This window comes from Rhinolophus sinicus, linkage group LG06 (assembly GCF_036562045.2).
Source record: "Rhinolophus sinicus isolate RSC01 linkage group LG06, ASM3656204v1, whole genome shotgun sequence".
Lineage (NCBI taxonomy): Eukaryota > Metazoa > Chordata > Mammalia > Chiroptera > Rhinolophidae > Rhinolophus > Rhinolophus sinicus.
Window position 1 is genome coordinate 3118459 of NC_133756.1, and position 16017 is coordinate 3134475.

A 16017-nucleotide genomic window follows, 5' to 3' on the forward strand; every position below is an offset into this window, starting at 1 on the left:
GCTTAAATGATAAAAACAACAAATAAAAGAATGCATTGATGTTGTGCTCAATGGATACAGAGGAAATACTCTCAGACGGTTATGTTTAAAAAGCAGAGAGGCAAAGGAACTTAAGTGGAAGTAATGTTGTATATTGTTATATTTAGAGCAACCACTGAGAAAACTGTACAGGGTGATACACTAAAATACAGTAAACAAATCAAGATGGAATCTGAAAAAAATGTTCAAATAACCCACAGGAAGGCAAGAGAAACAGAACAACTAAAAATGGAAAAGAAGCTTTAAACAAACAAACAAACCCTATGCCAGTCATTAATCAAATGGCTTACAGTGGACAAGATACTGACTCTGTCTCAAAATCTTTCTCCCTTCATTTCTGGGTAAGAAGTAAAGCTGTAAACAGACATGCTACTGGAAGTGATCCGTGCCTCTTCACGAGTTTCTCTGAGGTTTGCATATGCCTGGGGATCTACGAAGACTTTCCCAGTTATGGATAGTTTTAGGGAATGAATCTCTGGGCCACAGTTTCTTTTTGTATTCTCTCCTTGCATGAGGGGGTTCTCTTCTGTCTCCTTCATCCGCTTCAAATAGCCCCCTTCCAGTAGCCAGAGGCCTCTTCAAATGACACACTACCCAAGGCCCCACCCCAGACGACTACTGACACAAGTCTTTCCCAGGAAGCCCCTGTTACTGGTGAATGAAAAGACCTTAAAACTTGGGGCTTTCCTGTCTTCAGCCATGTTTCTGTCGATAGTGAAGTATCACTTTAGAAATGGGGTATACAGGACCTTAGGGGGCTCTGAAACCAGATATTTCAGCCAGGTGGGGGTGATGGCAATTTTCTCTTAACAATCTCTCCTCCGCCATTCCACAGACACTATCAAATGATGTATTGCCTTTGGGAGAGCATGATGAAAAGAGCTGGGGAAAAAGAAATTGAATGTTTAAAATGATACACATATGCACACATTTAGACGTGTTATCACTACTCTTCAGCAAAACATGACATGAAAAATGTTGCACATGGGTGCCAACCAGTCAGAGCCAGCCATAGTGGGCTTCCCTGCTTGTGTCAGCCCTGTCTGAGCTCTGCTCCTTCCCTATATGGTAATGACCGTCATTGTTTTATTTTTCCCAATACTTTTAAAAATATACAGTAAACTGCAGATTTTAAATTTACATTTGATAGTCCCACTATCTGAATAAGTTCCCTTAAGCTACTTTCATCTCAAAACTTCCCACCCAGAAGCAACCACTATTCTGATTTCTCTCCCCATAAATTACTTTTGTGTGTTCTAGAACTTCATATAAGTGGAATCATACAGTATGTTCTTTTTTGTGTGTCTGGCTTCTTTTACTCAGCGTTTAAGTTTTGAGATTTTTCCATAATGTGCTGTATATCAGGAGCTCTATCTTTTGTATTGTGTGGTATTTCACTGTCCTAATATACAGTGAGTTGTTTACCCATTTTCTTGTCAATGGATATTTGGGTTGTTGCTGGCTAGGATGAATAAAACTGTTATGAACAAAAACAAAGCACAAAGACGGTGTTAATAAAAATAAAAGCAGAAGTTAATGAGGAGAAAAACATTAGCTCTAATTAATTAAATCCTTTTAAAAATTCTAATATCTCATTAAAAATATATTAGGACCAACTGAGGTTTTTTTCAGGAATGCAAGGTAGGTTCATTATTAGACACACTTTAATAGGATTTACCATGTTATTAAAGCTAAGGGGAAGAAACATTCCTGTAAGGCTATGATTAGGATATGATTATTTCTAAAGCTAGTATATCATATTTAATGGAAATACCCGAGACATTTCCATGGTCATCAGGAACAAGGCAAGGATGCCCACTGTTTCCCCTACTTTCCACTTTGTGCTAGAGATCCAGTGCAATTAGAGGCTTATGAAAGCATAAACAAGATATAAAACTTTGTTTACTTCTAAATAACAGCATATCTGGAAAACCTCAGAATCAATGATTACACTATATCGAATCTAAAGAATCAGTCGATCAGCAGGATATAAAATTAACATAAAAACCACTACCTGTCATATAATCCAACGGGAAGCAAATAGAGGAGGTAATGGTAAGGCCCCGTTTATTACATCTTCATAGTCATTTATCAGATGATCTGCTCCTATTCCTAGTGCTTTTGTCTTTGCCTAAACGAGTTTTGTCGCCCTCCCCAAGGAACATTTGACAATTTCTTTAGATATTTTTGATTGTCAGGATGGTGTGTGTGTGTGTGTGTGTGTGTGTGTGTGTGTGTGTGCGCGCGCGCGCGGGGGGTTGGGGGGTACTCGGGTGGAGGCCAGGAATGCTGCTAAACACCGGACAGCCCCTGACAACAAACAGTTATTCAGTCCAAAATGTCAGGGGTGCTGAGATTGAGAAACCCTGCGTGAAACATACTTGATTTCTAATGCCTGTGTTTAGAATTGTGGGTTGGTAGGGTTTTTATACCTTTAATTAATACATTCATTAATTACTCAAGTTTAAGGGTGAACTTACATTGGATTAATAACAAAGAATAATAAAAGAAGAATCACTTTCCTTTAGTAATGGACAATGACGGTGGAAATAACTTACTTTACATAGCACTGAATAGTATTCAAAGTTTCGTAGATTTCTTATTCGATCTTAGTATTTTATGAGATAGATACAATAGGTATTTTTTTCCCTATTTGATAAAGGAACTTATCTCTTTCTTCTAGGCTTCAGGGACTAAATCACTTCAGATAGATGGGCAGTTAGCTGCAGAGTGAGTGCATTCTTCATCTGTAAAAGTGATCTTACTTTGTTCCTTTCTAGAAGCTCATTTTATTCCAGCTAAATACTGCAGGGTTAGGTCCTGGCCTGCACAGCTGATACCTAGTCCATATTTCCTTTAATTGTATCTTGTTAATACCTGTATCAGTGCTTCCACTAGAACTTGCTGCAATGATGGAAATATTATTTTAATCTGTGCTGTTCGGTGTAGTAGCCACCAGCCACATGCAACTATTTAAACTTACATTAAGATTAAATAAATTTTAAAATTTCTTTCTCTTCAGTTATACCACCCACATTTCAAGTGCTCAATAGCCCTGCATTATCTTCCCGTCAGTAGTTCCCAAAGGAACTTTTGTAAATCAATAGTATTGTAATTTAATTTTAAAAATGGAAATTGTCTGAGCCCATCTTGGCTTCTGCCCATTACTGAGGCTTCGGTCACAGTTACTTAAGCCGTGTGGAAAGGAGGACACTGCTCTTTAATTTATCAGTAGGAAGTGAATGGATGTCCATGCCCACAGTGATACCCCTCAGCCAGTTCTTTTCACGAACACCTTGGCCGTTAGCTGGTGTGGATGTTGTTCGGTCCAAATCACAGAGTCCTTATGGGAAGGGAGTGCCTGTTCAGAGCAGTGGGAGGTCCCTTCCCTGGCAGCACCCTGGCGTGGCGCTGATGTGCTTTTGGTTCTCCAGTTCCATCCTCTCTAACCGCAACCTTTAGCTCCCATTTGACCACTGAGGGAGTTGGAGTTCTTAAAACCTCCCTGCCTTCTAGGAAAGTTTCCCAACATGTGTACGTGTGTAGTGGGATGGTGGGCCCACCGCACGGTGTGATGTTTCTGACATTTGCGTTGGGTGCATGTGAAGACTGCTTAAGGAGATCTGCAGCACTGAGAGCTTTCAGCTTTAGAGTGGTTTAACTTTTGTTGGTAGATGAACCTGGAAACCTTACTGCTGTTTATTGCAGTATTTCCTTGGGAAAGTGTTTTCCAACTTACAGCCATTTAACTTTACTTAAAAATTTGGGAAGTGCTTGTATATTAGAACCCATCTCTGTATTTAAAATGTTAAAATTTCTCTGTTTTAATTTTCAAATCAGTTTATTTCTTGCATGTTAAAAGAAAAGAAAAATATTTAACAGTTACTACAGTCTGCCTATTGCAAGGAAGAAAAGGCCCGTTTTGCTTTGATGATGTAGAAGGGCTAAGATGGATTTTTTTGTAAAGTAATTTAACTGTGGTTTTAATTTTCCCACATCATTTCTAGTTTAATATCTTCTCATCACAACCCTGCCCTCAATTTAGCTTTGTGGTTTAATTTTACTCTGTGACTGAAATGCTGAGATAAAAGCAATTAAGTTGTAAAGTTATAAGCTGAAGCAGTCATGAAACAAAAATATATATAATGTTGGACATTTTCTTACTTCTTTTTGGGAACTCCCAGTTTTCTGAATAGATAATTATGGAGTTTGTAGCCATATTCTACATGTTCTTAGAGTTACACGGATTTAATTATACCTTCTCCCACCCCTACCCCGCCAATAGTACTTTGGTTTGCAAAGCAATTGGGGGTATTACTAATGAGGTTTTTTGTTTGTTTATTTTCAGAGGGAAGTGTAACATCTCCCATTTTTCCGACATATTTGCTGCTAGAGAGTTTAAAGCCCGAGTGGATTCGTTTTTCTACATATTAGGCTACAACCCTGAGACAAGGTAAGTGAGTCCCTTGGGCCCAGTCAGTGAGAACTTCTGCTTTTTTCATTGTGTGTGTTCACACATCTGGGCATATACTAGTAAGATTTTTTAAAAGACTCCTAAAGCCTATAGTAAACCTCTTTGGAAGGAGTTGTAATTAATGTCTTTGGGGTCTAAAGCAGCTTTGCTTGCTGTCTTGTTAAGAAAAAGAAACGTGAGAAAGGATAAGATAAAGACATACATTTAGTTGATCTGTGGTTTGAACTTATTATGAATTGGGAGGTTATGATCCTAATGCACGTCTGTCACGCCTTCCATGGCACCGTATTGAAAACACGAGGACGTTATGGAAAGTTCTTTGGCTAGTCATTTGTTTTATTCACTTTGTAAAACCCCAGGAATACTCACTGAAGTATCTCTAATAAGACTACTGGTATGAGATGGACACATCCAGTAAGATCTATGTAACAGGTACAATTACTATTTTTTAAATAAAAAGCAGTAGAGACAAAATAACAGAAAATCCTTGTTTTTATGTCGGTAATAGACTGTAATTTATCTCAGCACATGGAAGAACTTCTGTAGGGTGTATGCATTCATATTTTATTTATCATGTGACTACATGTTTTATTACGGATTAAAAAAAAAAGAAGAATATTAGCAGGTGATCAAGTAGTCTATGTTCAGGACACCCAAGACGTAATCTACAAATGCCAGGATTTAGGGGAAAAAAGATGCTTGGCTCAAGGAAGTTAGTGGAAGAACTATGTTAAGTGTGATAGCAAGGTGAGTAAGTGTTGTAATGAAAACCTTTTCCTAGAGGATGCTGAGGAATTACATGTCAATTTTAGAATGTTGCTGTAAACACAGTCAACCTAGGGTCAGTAAAAGGCAACATTCTCTGTCATGGTGGTAAGAGGCCGCATGAAGCTCTCTGGGGCGTATGTATTAGTGTCTCTAAATAAACTAGACAACAGCTAGAGGGGTAACAGTGTGATGGTCACCTTTGTTTGCTCACCTTTTGTTCCTTTAGAAAACAGTGAATTTGAGCTTTCGTTTTCTTTTTCAATGTGTGCACTGTTCCAATGACAAAGAAGCCGATCAGTGGTAATACTTCAAAAGCATCTTATATTTCGAAATGTTTATTTTACATGTACATTTAATGACTGCCTGGTCCTATCTTCATGTTGCCCAGATGAAGTGTGGAACACTTGAACTTGGATTTCTGTCTAGATACAAAGGAGTCTGTTATTTCAGTGAGGTCATGTTGATTTAATTATTTGATACATAGTTGTCATATTACACAAGCTAGATTGTTTTAGGGAATTGACTAAATCTCTTTTGTGTTTTAAATGTTTAGCTTTTAGGTTCGTAACAACCAATCAAGTTATGTTTGACTAGTTTTGGTTATACATCTGTTTTTGCTGAATGCTTATTAAACGTGGTATGTAACTTACCTGTGCAAGCCAGAGACTCACAAGTTCCTGGCTCATTTTTCACTGAGCATTGCTGGCGGTGGATGTGAACAAGTACCTGAATGCTTCCTTGTAAGTAAAGTTTGTGGCAGACCTCAAAGTTCTCACCAAGTGAGTGTGAAAATCTGTGGGGCCAGTGTGGCCTCTGCCCTCGCTCACAACTTCCCCCTGAACCGCTTTCTCCCTCTGCAGCTCGGGGTTGGGTGTACAGCTCCCACAGCTGCTCAAGTGATCAGAAGAGTGTGTGTGATTTAACAGAAAATTATAGAAACACTGCTTCCTCCACTTGCCTCATGCACAAGCCGATCTATACGCTCAGGGTGCATGGCCTCGCAGAATTTACCTGTGCTGCTGTGTTTGTTTCAAGTCTGTGAGGAATGGGGCTGTGTGATGAGTTGGTGTCTGGTATAGTTCACCCCCATTTGAATGAGTGGGACCAGCAGGTGACCATGGCTGCGGGGTGCTGTGTGCTGACTCTTAGTGCCCCGAGCCATTTGAGGAGGAAATGTCAGCCTGTTGTACTAACCCTGCCAGGTGGTGGGTACATCGGCAAGACCCCTGGCGTTAGGAATGGTGATTCTGTGACCACACACTTTGATGTTAACCTCCCTATAGCGTGGGAACTTTGCTCCAAGTCAACAGGTGAAACTGAAGCTTAAGATGGGATTATTTATTTTTCATCACTAATTTTCTGATAGTAGTTAAAAGTTGATTTAGGTAATTTTCCATATTAGCAAGCACTTCAATTGGAATTTTTTCCCCATGTTTATCTCATAGATCCTTTTTAAACCCCAATGTTTGGCTACCTTTTTATTTCCCCCCATTCTAATACAGTTATTATATTTCTGAGTGTTGTGTCCTGTCAAAGACCTGGTTGTTCAGAACTTTGGGTTTTGATGGTATTACTTTGTTGAACATATGTATGAGAGTGGGGAACAGACTTAGCTATACTGTTTGGTTCATTGCCTTTAAAATTTGGGAGATCCATAATCTCCTGTCTTTTTTTTTTTTTTTTAAGATTTTATTGGGGAAGGGGAATAGGACTTTATTGGGGAACAGTTTGTACTTCCAGGCCTTTTTTCCAAGTCAAGTTGTTGTCCTTTCAATCTTAGTTGTGGAGGGCGCAGCTCAGCTCCAGGTCCAGTTGCCGTTTCTAGTTGCAGGGGGTGCTGCCCACCATCCCTTGTGGGAGTTGAATCGACAGCCTTGTGGTTGAGAGGACGCGCTCCAACCAACTGAGCCATCCGGGAGCTCAGCGGCAGCTCAGCTCAAGGTGTCGTGTTCAATTTTAGTTGCAGGGGGCGCTGCCCACCATCCCTTGTGGCAGTCGAGGAATCGAACTGGCAACCTTGTGGTTGAGAGCCCACTGGCCCATGTGGGAATCGAACCGGCAGCCTTTGGAGTTAGGAGCATGGAGCTCTAACCGCCTGAGTCACTGGGCCGGCCCCATAATCTGTCTTTAATTCTGAAATCTGAATGCTCTGAAAATCAAAATATTTTTCTGCTAAATTTGGTGCTGAAACTCATCTAATGGTCACACTTGACCTCAACTGATGTGAAGCTGTTTAGTTGTTAATTTCCTTTCTTTCAATTTGTGTGAATTTGCACAATCTGTATGGCAAAAGTTGCAGTGTGATAGACTAGGGATTATTGCTCAGACGCTGGGGTGTTTGTTGTAAATTATATGGTATAGTCACTGCAGTACTCTTCTAAATCCAGAATGTTCTGAAGTCTGAAAATCCTCTGACTCCTACGATGTTAGCTAAGGGATTGGGACGCTGTGTTCTTTTGATCACTCTAGAACACTCTTCTGATCACTTGAGCAGCTGTGGGAGCTGCACACTCAACCCCGAGCTGCAGAGCGAGAAAGTCGTGAGCAAGGGCAGAGGACACAGTGGCCCCACAGATTTTCACACTCACTGGGTGAGAACTTTGAGATACTGTGACACTGTGTTCTTGCTAGTCATGATGTTTAAGGAACAAACTTAATTGAACAAAAAAAAATTGGGGCAGATGTTTCCAGCTGCAGGTCAGATACAAGCTATAAGGGGCTGGCAAGGCAGAGGCTTGAATCTAATGCTGGCCTAAACTTGGAAACCTTAGGTAATTGGGCTTTGCTTTGGAGTTTTGTTTGACATTTCTGCACTCAGGAGGTGTTCACTTTTGCTATATGAACAAGAGTTGTCCCGAGTTATTTCTGTAGTCAGATGCTCTGACTTAGACCAGTGAAGGGAAAGAAGTAATGGTGAATGGAGGCCCAGAAAGAACAAAAGATAGTGGCCTTTTGGGGGGGAGGGATGCCTTTACCTTTAAATTATTAAGCATGAATTTTCCCAAGAACCAGTCCATTTGTTTCCCTTTGCTAATAAGAGTTCTTTAGGTCCCCAAAATACATTTAAGGGTAGTGAATAAAACATACAGTTTAAAATGTAGCATTTTCTGTTGGTGGTCCCTGGTATTCAGTCATTCTCTCTCATTCTCTCTCTCTCATTCTCTCTCTCTCTTTCTCCTTCTCCCTCTCCCTGTCCTTGGTTCTTTGCTTGTTCAACATCAGTCTTCTCTTAGTAATCAGGTAGAAAACAAGTGGAGGGTTCAGAGCTAATCTTCTGTCTTACCCAGGAGAGAATGTTCTGGATCACCTTCGATCACCTGCAATCACCCGTGCCCCCTCCACTTTTCTTCTTCCAGGGAGGACCTTTTTTTTTTAAGCAATTAATGAGTTTTAGGATTGATTATTATCTTTATATTTAGTAGCAATCATAAGCTGAGGTGCTCGCAAGGATTTATATTTAATCTTTCCCTGACTGACAGCAGCAATGATGTTACTAATAATAGCTGCAGTCCCTGAGCCCGTGCGGGACACTCACTGCTCTGAGTGTTTTACTTGCGTAATTCATTTTCTTCCACTTGGTTTTGAAACAGTCTCAACCTCACAGAACTGTTGTGGGTGCAGTAGAAGATCCTTTCTTAACTGAACCATTGGAAAGTATGCTGTCACCATGCGGCTGTATCCCACTCTGATACAGTCTTACCTAACCACAACGCAGCCCTCAGAATCAGGAAATTCACAATGAAATATTATCACGAAAGCTCAGACCCCTCTCAAGTTTTATCCATTTTCCCAGTAAAGACCTTTATAACCGAAGGATCCAGTTCAGCATTATGGATTTAGTTTCGATGTCTGTTTAGTCTCCTTCAATCTAGAAGTTTCTCAGTCTTTCCTTCCCTTCATGACCATGGTGCTTTTGAAAAGTATAGATCGGCTAATGATTCCGAGACTGTCCCTCAGTCTGTGTTTATGATGTTTCCTGGTTATTAGATTTCGATCGTGTATTTTGACAGCGATAGCACAGAAGTCTGTTCTTTTCTGCATCCTGTCAGGTGGCGCCCAGGTCGGGTTCATCCCATTGCTGGTCATGTTCACTCTGATCAGCTGAACAAAGTGCTGCCTGCCAGGCTTTGTGGTTGTACAGTTTCGCTTTTTCTTTTTCTAATTAATGACCATTTTGTGGGAATCTGCTTTGAGACTACAGATACCCTCTTCCTCATCAAACTTTCAATTTATTCATTTATATCAGGATGGGTTAATGGCTTCTTGTTTTGTTCAGTTTATAATCTGTTACTATCATTATTCATTTTGAGGTCAGATTGTGCGAGATTTTGGAAAATGATACTTAGAAACCAAGATCTGGTTCTAGGTATGCTTGTTACTTTGGACCAGTACCCTCAGGCCTGTGAGTAAAGAGAGCAAGGGGCGTGTGTGTGTGAGAGAGAGAGAGAGAATGCACCCTTTTACATCTATATTTTAGTATATGTGTATGCTTATCCGTGAGTTCATACCAAATTCTTCAATTCTAATCCTGTATCACAGAGTTCCTGCTAGATTTTTCCTTTTTCTTGTGTAATTCTCATCTTTAACAGTGAGAATCCTTATTTCATTATCTTTTTATCTTTACTTCCAATTTTCTATGATTGACTCTGCTCTCTCCCACAGCTGGATGAACCCTTGAGTTGTATCTTTAGTAGATGGAGCATTTGATACTTTTCATGTGACCTCAAGGAATTAAATTTGTAACATCATTTGTTCAAGGTGATGGGACAACGTCTACTACTGCCATATAGTGAACGCTTACTCAGTGCTAGATCATTTAATTCAATTCCCATAAAAGCTCAGTCAGGTTGGTATTTATTTTATAAATGAGGAAATTGATATTATATTAAATAATGGCCTAACTCCTACAGTCACTAAACAGGAAACCCCACGCCTATTTGACTCGAAAGCTTGTGATCTTAACTCCTGTGATTTCATCATATATTGATTCATGTACAACGTAATTTTCTTCTGGCTGTGTAGGAAAATGTTTTAGTTTTTCTAATGAAGAAAAAATGTGCTCACTAGAGAATAACTTGACAAATACAAAAGTCAAAGAAGTAAACTGAAATAAAGCATAATTGTATCACCCATATTTGTGTTTTTACTTCAATATACACCCCTCTGTAGGTATAGGTCTATGTATTAAGATTATAGTTAAAATATTGCTTATGTGTAATATACATACAATCATGCGTTTATTATTTACTCCTCTCTTTTGAACATAGTACTATGTCGTTAAATATTTTACTGTATATATATTTATGTATATATATATGTGTGTATATATATATATATATATATATATATATATATATATATATATATATATATATATATATGGACACACACACACGTACTATATATGTAATGAGCACCTTGTATACCATCATGTGGAGGCCCCATATTTTATCATGTGCAGGCCCCATATTTTATCTGTTCTCATATTGTTGAACATTTATGGTTTTTCCAATATTTGGTTATTCTAAATAACATTGTGACCATCTTTGTAAAACATAACTGTTTATACTTCAGCTGAAAAGAGACAATCTGTATTTCCTTTATTTTAATTAACTTAGATTTGAGACATTTCAAAATTGACTTCTGTTTTAGTGAAGTCACCTTTTCTTACAGTTCATGGTCTTTGTATAGCTTTTGAGGACAAGTTAGAGCTGGATATAAATATTTTCTTTTTTGTGTTTCCTTTGCTGTCACATTTGAGCTCTCAAAACATTGACCTGAGATTGCAAATGTTGGAGACAGTTGAGAGTACATGTGTATTTGGAAATAAAGCCTACTGAAGATACAAGAACTTTAATAAAACAGGACAAAAATCGGGTATCATAATTTCCAAATACTTTTTGCCAGTGAACATCTACAAATGTTGAATTACAGTGTAACAAAACATTTAGATGCAGAACTGAGCTCGCAGTAATGAAGAGAAACTGAGAGTAACGCAGTAAGCTGATCCTTCAGCAGCCCAAGGTGGGAGGGGTTGGGTCAGTTGCCTGTCTCCGTAACAGCACAGGGTCTTTTTAGCACCCACTCGGTACAGGAGACAAAGCCTTGATGTCAGGAGGTTAAGGCGTTGGAACTGGGAGCCCTGTACAAAGTTAGGACCATCCAAGGTCGATTCTGTTGGTGAATGGGTGAGCTAGGTAACATATCCGGGACCAGAGGGAAGTGACAGGGAAACCCTTTGGGGATTGGGACTCCAGATCCATAAAAGAGGAGGAATAGAGGGAGAATTCCCCTTATAATTCCTAACTTTGGGCTTTGTTGCCATGACACTTGGGGCTTGAATTTACACTCTTAAAAAATACGAGAGTCCCAGGATGAGAAGATAATAACAAAAAGTGCTCTTATGTCAGTGAGCCACCCAGGAGATGTATAACTCTTTTTGGAGGACATGCCCTCATTTGAGAACCTGTAGGATATCTACAGATACAATACCTTTGAATGCTGAGCTCACTGTGAGACATTACAGAGTGTTGGAAGAAACCTTGTGCCATCAAAAGTCAGATAAAACAAATGGTAGGATACACACCTAAAGACTCTCATACTTAGAACTATCAGAAAAGAGATAGGTAACAGACTTAAAACAAATAGAAAGGAGACTTAAACAAAATAGAACTGGATTCTCTCTTATGTAAGCAAAGTTTGAAAGGAGGCAATTCCAGGCTGGTGTGGGGCTTCAAACCATCAGGGACCCGCCCTCTGTCATCTGAAATGTCACCTGTCACCTTGTGCTCAACGTGGTGATGGAGGTAGCTGTGACATCCGGATTTGAGACTGGAAGAAGGTGAAAAATGCATGTTTTCTCCCTTTAAAGGCAGTTTGCATAACTGTAGGACACGTCATCTTCTTCTCATTAGACCAAAAAGAAAATTAGACTCCCACTTTACAGGGGAATTCTACCAGTGTCCCAGAGAACAGAGAAAGATGGTATAGGTTCCCCAAGTACTTTTATGAGGCTGGTAAAACCTTTGTACCAAAGCCAGATATCAAAGTAAAATTTATGGGTCTTTCGAACATGCGTGTAAAATGTTTAAATACACTATTAGAAAATGAATCAGGTAAAGCATTAAAAATATACTTTTCCAAGTTGGGTTTATAGAATACAAGTGGGGGGCGGAAACTTAGCAAATTAACCATAGAATGAAACTTCCTTATTCTGACAGAATGCTTACCAAAAACATACAGCAAGCACCATACGTAAAGATAGAGTGTTGGAAGTATTTTCTCTAAAATCATAGACAATATAAGGATTTCCATGTCCATTAAAACATGAGAAAGGAAATATGTTAGAACTGGGGATGAAAAAATGAAGCTTTATGGTGTAATTTTATCATAGAAAATCTGAGGAGAAAAACGTAAACAAATTGTAAAAACAGCTAAGCTAAATCAGCATGCTTGCTGGATATAAGATTAATATACATAAAACTCAGTTCCATTTCTACACACTAGGAACAATTAGAAGATAAAATTTAAACAAACTCTTTCTGAAAGCTTCCTTTCTCTTGATGCAAAGTTAGTACTAATTAAAAGTCAATAATATCTTTTATCCAAGTGTTTTTGTCTAGAGTTTCCTGAATTTTCATTAGTGTTTTTGCTTTCAATTTCTTGTTTGCAATTTCTTGTTAGTAAGTAAAACATTTTATACAGTTTTTCTGTTTCTGGTAGGTAGAAAACTCTTCAAAATTAAACCTAGGAGACGTCCATTTTATAGCTCTTACTTCACTTTTGATGAACATAAATTTTCTGCTCAGTCAAAAGTATTGTAAGTGGACAAAGTGGTTTTCAGTCAGTTTCGTGTGATAAACCTTTTTAATTTCAGAAAGAACCCATTAATATAGTTTATCCAGTTCACCTGCTGAGCTTTTCTTTAGTCTACTCAAGTGTTTGTTCTGCACCTGCTATTCGCTGGGGATTCCCTGGAGGAGGGAGGGAGGTCTCTGATCCAGAGCCAACGTACGTGTACCTGGGATGACCCGACTTCCGGGAAGACCTGGTGATGGGCGGAGGAAGCAGCCATGGGGCCGCCATGTGCATGTGCGATGTGCACAGCCCTGCAGGCGGGGCCAACAGCGGTGAGCAGGCATCTGGCATCCAGGACGGCCGGGAGAGAAAGGCCCAGGTGCTGGCCGCCCTCGGTGTAAGACCAGGCCTGGGCAGTGGAAGTAGAGCCCATTTCTAGAACTGGACTTGATAATTCAAAGGGGCGCATTGCGTTACTGAACTAGCAAGCCCCTAGGTTTCACGGCTCCTTGTTTTTTTCTGATGAGGAAGGGGACTGATCCCATATCCTGAAGTTGGATTGAACTTGGAGCTGGGTGGTACGTGGATTCCGTTTGGGAATTAGAGCACTGTGGGAGCAGATGGCCAGGCAGGTCAGGTGACTCATTGCCAGTAGTGGTGTCCGCTCTCCAGCTTACCAAGGACTGAGGACTGAAGGCTAATACAAGTATTTCTTGTTTGTTTGAAATATTTTTACATTTTCAGGAATTTTATGCGTATCACTTAAAGAAGAGCTATGAGGTTAATGTATAGAACTCCCATATGTCTTTCACCCAGTTCACCAAATGTTAACATTTTGTAATACTTGCTTTATTATTTTCTGTGTTATCTTTTAACTTTCAGTACAGGTTTGCTTTATTACGTCTATTTTTGCAGTATTATTCTCTATATTTGCCACCTTTGCTTCATCTCCCTCTCTAGTATTTTCCTTTCCTGAACTATTTGGAAATGAGTATCAAACCACATGCTTCTTTCCCCCTAAGTATTTCCATGTGTATGTCCCAAGAACAAGGAACTGTCCTTACACATCCGGGGGACGGTTACCAATGGTACATTGATACGTGCCGTATAGTCTTACATAGTCCGTATTCAAATCTTGTCAGTTTTTCTAATACTGATCTTCATGGTAATGTCCCCCTATGATCATGTGATGGCATTCGGTTGTTGTGTCTGTATCCTTAGCCTTTCTTTGTTTTCATGACATGTTTCTTCGCCTTTTTTTGTTTTTCATGTCATTCACATTTTGGAGGAGTCAAAGCCACTTCTGTCAATTATTCTTCAATTTGGGTTTGTTCCATGTTTCCTCATGATTAGATTTAGGTTATGTAATTTTTGCCGAGACATCCTATACAAGTGATGTTGTGTCCTTCTCAGTGTGTCAGATGAATTTTTTTGAGGTACAAAATAAGAGATCAGTAAAGATGATTTTAATACTGTCCTTGCCCCCAAAGAACTTAAAATCCATTAAGAAAGGGAGGCACCCCAGAAAAGGCTGTGATGGGTTAAGGTGCAGCAAGATGAGAATGCAGTTCCTGGAAGTTTCCAATTCAAGCTGCTCCCGGGAGGAGGTCTCTCCAGGGAGGAGGTCTCTCCAGATGGAAGCTGATTGGAATTGTGGTCGGTGACTTCTCCATGTGAGAGAGCTGGAGAGTGAGCCCTGGGTGCACACTGGGGGAGGGGAGTCTGTCCAGGTGGTATGTAAAGGGCAGCTGGGAGGTGACAGTGTCAGGAAGGACCCATGAGGACACCGTTGAAATGGGCTGATCCAGCATGACACAGGAAAGTCCAGAGGACATTGTAACTGGCCCTTAGAGTCACGCAGGGCTGTCCATGACTTGCTATTATAGTAACGATTTCTTACTGTCACTTTTTGCGTGAAGCAGTTCCCATAGTTTTTCAGAGTAATTATGAATTCATTAAATTCTTTATCTTCCGTTGATTTCTCCAAAGGGAGCATTTCCATGTGAAGGGGTGTGGTGATTTTGTTTTAAATACACATTTGAAGCAAATACTTTGATGGTCACATTCACGCTATTTGGCTGCTAGGTTCTAATTTAATTGCTCTTGTTTTTAGAAAGTCTTTTTTCTCTAGACTTTTTCTAGTCACATACTGCTGGGGCCATGTTATCTTATACCAACCAATAGGGAAACCGGTCTTTCAATCTCTAGATACTTGCGTCATGTACTGGGTCAAAAGTATAACTTACTTAAGTGCACCTGGCATTTCTCGTGCTGTGTAAATTATATTGTTAGCATGAGAATTTTTATTTCATCATTATTTTATGTAATCAGTTTTTATTTAAGTGTCAGAACTTAGTTGATCTGATAGCATGAACAGGAGTACCAGGAAATGGAATGGGTTCTGCATTGACTTGAGGAATCTCAAGGACAGAATACTCGTGAGCAGTTTTTAATTTCTTCACACTCCATTACATTTGTGGGAAACAGAACTGTCAGTGCTTCTTCCTGCCCTGTCTTGTCCTGTAGGAATTTTAGGGAGTTTCGTGGTCTTCCTTTTTCAAATTGTAACTAAGTGATAACATACGGAATCGTCTCTTAGTAGGCCAGTGGAAATTAAGCAGACACGCACACCCAGAATGAGGGTCCTTCTACGGCTGACAGCCCTGTGTGCCTGTTGTTGGAGGCGGAGTTTCAGGGAGAATGTGTTTCTAAGGGTTTTAACAGAAGATGGCTCGGCTGGTGCTGTGGACACTGAATACTTTCCAGTGTGGCGAGGATGGTGTGGCCTTGCTTTCGTGGCTTTAGCATCTTTTCTGATTAATTTTAAATGAATTTAGCAGCATGGGCAATGTTCTCAAGAATTGCCTTCTTGAGTTTTGAACCAGAAGACCCCTGAGATCTTTAGATGTGGGGTCAGGTGTTGGTGGCAGGGCGTTCTC

At 39.7% G+C, this 16017-nt stretch overlaps 1 protein-coding gene across 5 annotated transcripts in view; it reads left to right on the forward strand.

Annotated features, from left to right (window-relative positions):
- RERE (arginine-glutamic acid dipeptide repeats) overlaps positions 1 to 16017 on the forward strand; it is a 389301-nt gene that overhangs the window by 243929 nt on the left and 129355 nt on the right. For all 5 annotated transcript variants that reach the window (XM_019746719.2, XM_019746720.2, XM_074334103.1 and 2 more), the window contains one exon: positions 4388 to 4492. In XM_019746719.2, coding sequence (XP_019602278.2) covers positions 4388 to 4492 — 105 coding nt within the window. The remainder of the gene's footprint in view (positions 1 to 4387; positions 4493 to 16017) is intronic.